The sequence below is a fragment of the Egretta garzetta genome, unplaced genomic scaffold (genome assembly GCF_000687185.1).
Source record: "Egretta garzetta isolate BGI_Z169 unplaced genomic scaffold, ASM68718v1 scaffold124, whole genome shotgun sequence".
In the NCBI taxonomy this organism is placed as follows: domain Eukaryota; kingdom Metazoa; phylum Chordata; class Aves; order Pelecaniformes; family Ardeidae; genus Egretta; species Egretta garzetta.
Genome location: NW_009259423.1, coordinates 158,941 through 159,947, shown reverse-complemented (window position 1 = coordinate 159,947; position 1,007 = coordinate 158,941). Strand labels below are relative to the sequence as shown.

The window sequence follows — 1,007 nt, the reverse complement described above, 5'->3', positions numbered from 1 at the left end:
CCCCATCCAACTGAGGAGGGGGGGGGAGTCAGCAAGCGGCTGCGTGGTGCTGAGTTGCCAGCCGGGTTAAACCACGACAGCATCCCTTGACACATTAAAGCATCTGCTTGGAAATGCGGGGCACGTTGAGATATGTTAATGAATCCTGGGCCAAGGCAAAGCGGGGGATTTAGGGTGAGTTAAAAATATCTCTGTGAACTATGATTTTTACAGAATAATCCTCTCCACTGGGAGGAAATTCCAGTTAGACGATCCTTCCGCTTCTTGGCAGAAAGGATACTTCCTTTGCTACAGGGATATATTTGCTGTGGGGTCATGGATTTCTTAATTTTAAAAACATGTGAATAGTATAAAGTATTAAAACAGGTGAAAAAATAAAACCAACCAGTAAATCGAGCTTTGTTTACTTCAGAGAAAAAATACAGCTGAAAAATCCACCACGGTAGGGCGATAATTCCCAGTAGCAAACACCAGAACACATAAATGAACTACTCAGCTTAGGACTGGGTCCATAACAAAGAGCAGGTCCAGGGCTTCCACCAGTGGCAGATCTATACCAACAGATCACTGCCTTCAGGAACACATCCGTTGTCCCAGACCAGTTTCCTCATGATCTCACATCAAAACCTGAGTGTATCTTCAGTGGGGAATTTACAGTTTCCAGATGTTTATTATTTTAATATAAGTTTATATACTATTTATAATTACATATTGCTATTAATTTATTATTTATTTCGTATACATTTACATATATTCGCCTGGCTGTGTCCAGAATGAGAAAATAATTTACTTTTAAATAAGAAAGCCAAAGAGGAGGAAGCCCTAAACCACCCTGAGCCAAGTGGAATTGGTCTCGATCCACTTGCTCTTGACTCCTGGACCCGCATCCAGAAGGGTGCAACTGTTTTGATGCAGGAAAACCACAATTTCTTGGCATTTGATCTTACCCGTTTGATCCTTCCCAGTGATTTTCACTTTGGCAGAGGGGTCGCTGTAAGGGCCCATTC

The 1,007-nt window shown here is 42.2% G+C and overlaps 1 protein-coding gene across 1 annotated transcript in view; it reads right to left on the bottom strand.

Annotated features, from left to right (window-relative positions):
* Window positions 1-1,007, bottom strand: part of OBSCN (obscurin, cytoskeletal calmodulin and titin-interacting RhoGEF) — a gene marked incomplete at its 5' end in the record, with an annotated part of 163,633 nt that overhangs the window by 4,098 nt on the left and 158,528 nt on the right. Inside the window, 1 exon segment of the mRNA XM_035892522.1 lies at window positions 948-1,007. This exon segment is cut by the window's right edge and continues 49 nt beyond it. Within this exon segment, the coding sequence (XP_035748415.1) occupies window positions 948-1,007 (60 nt within the window).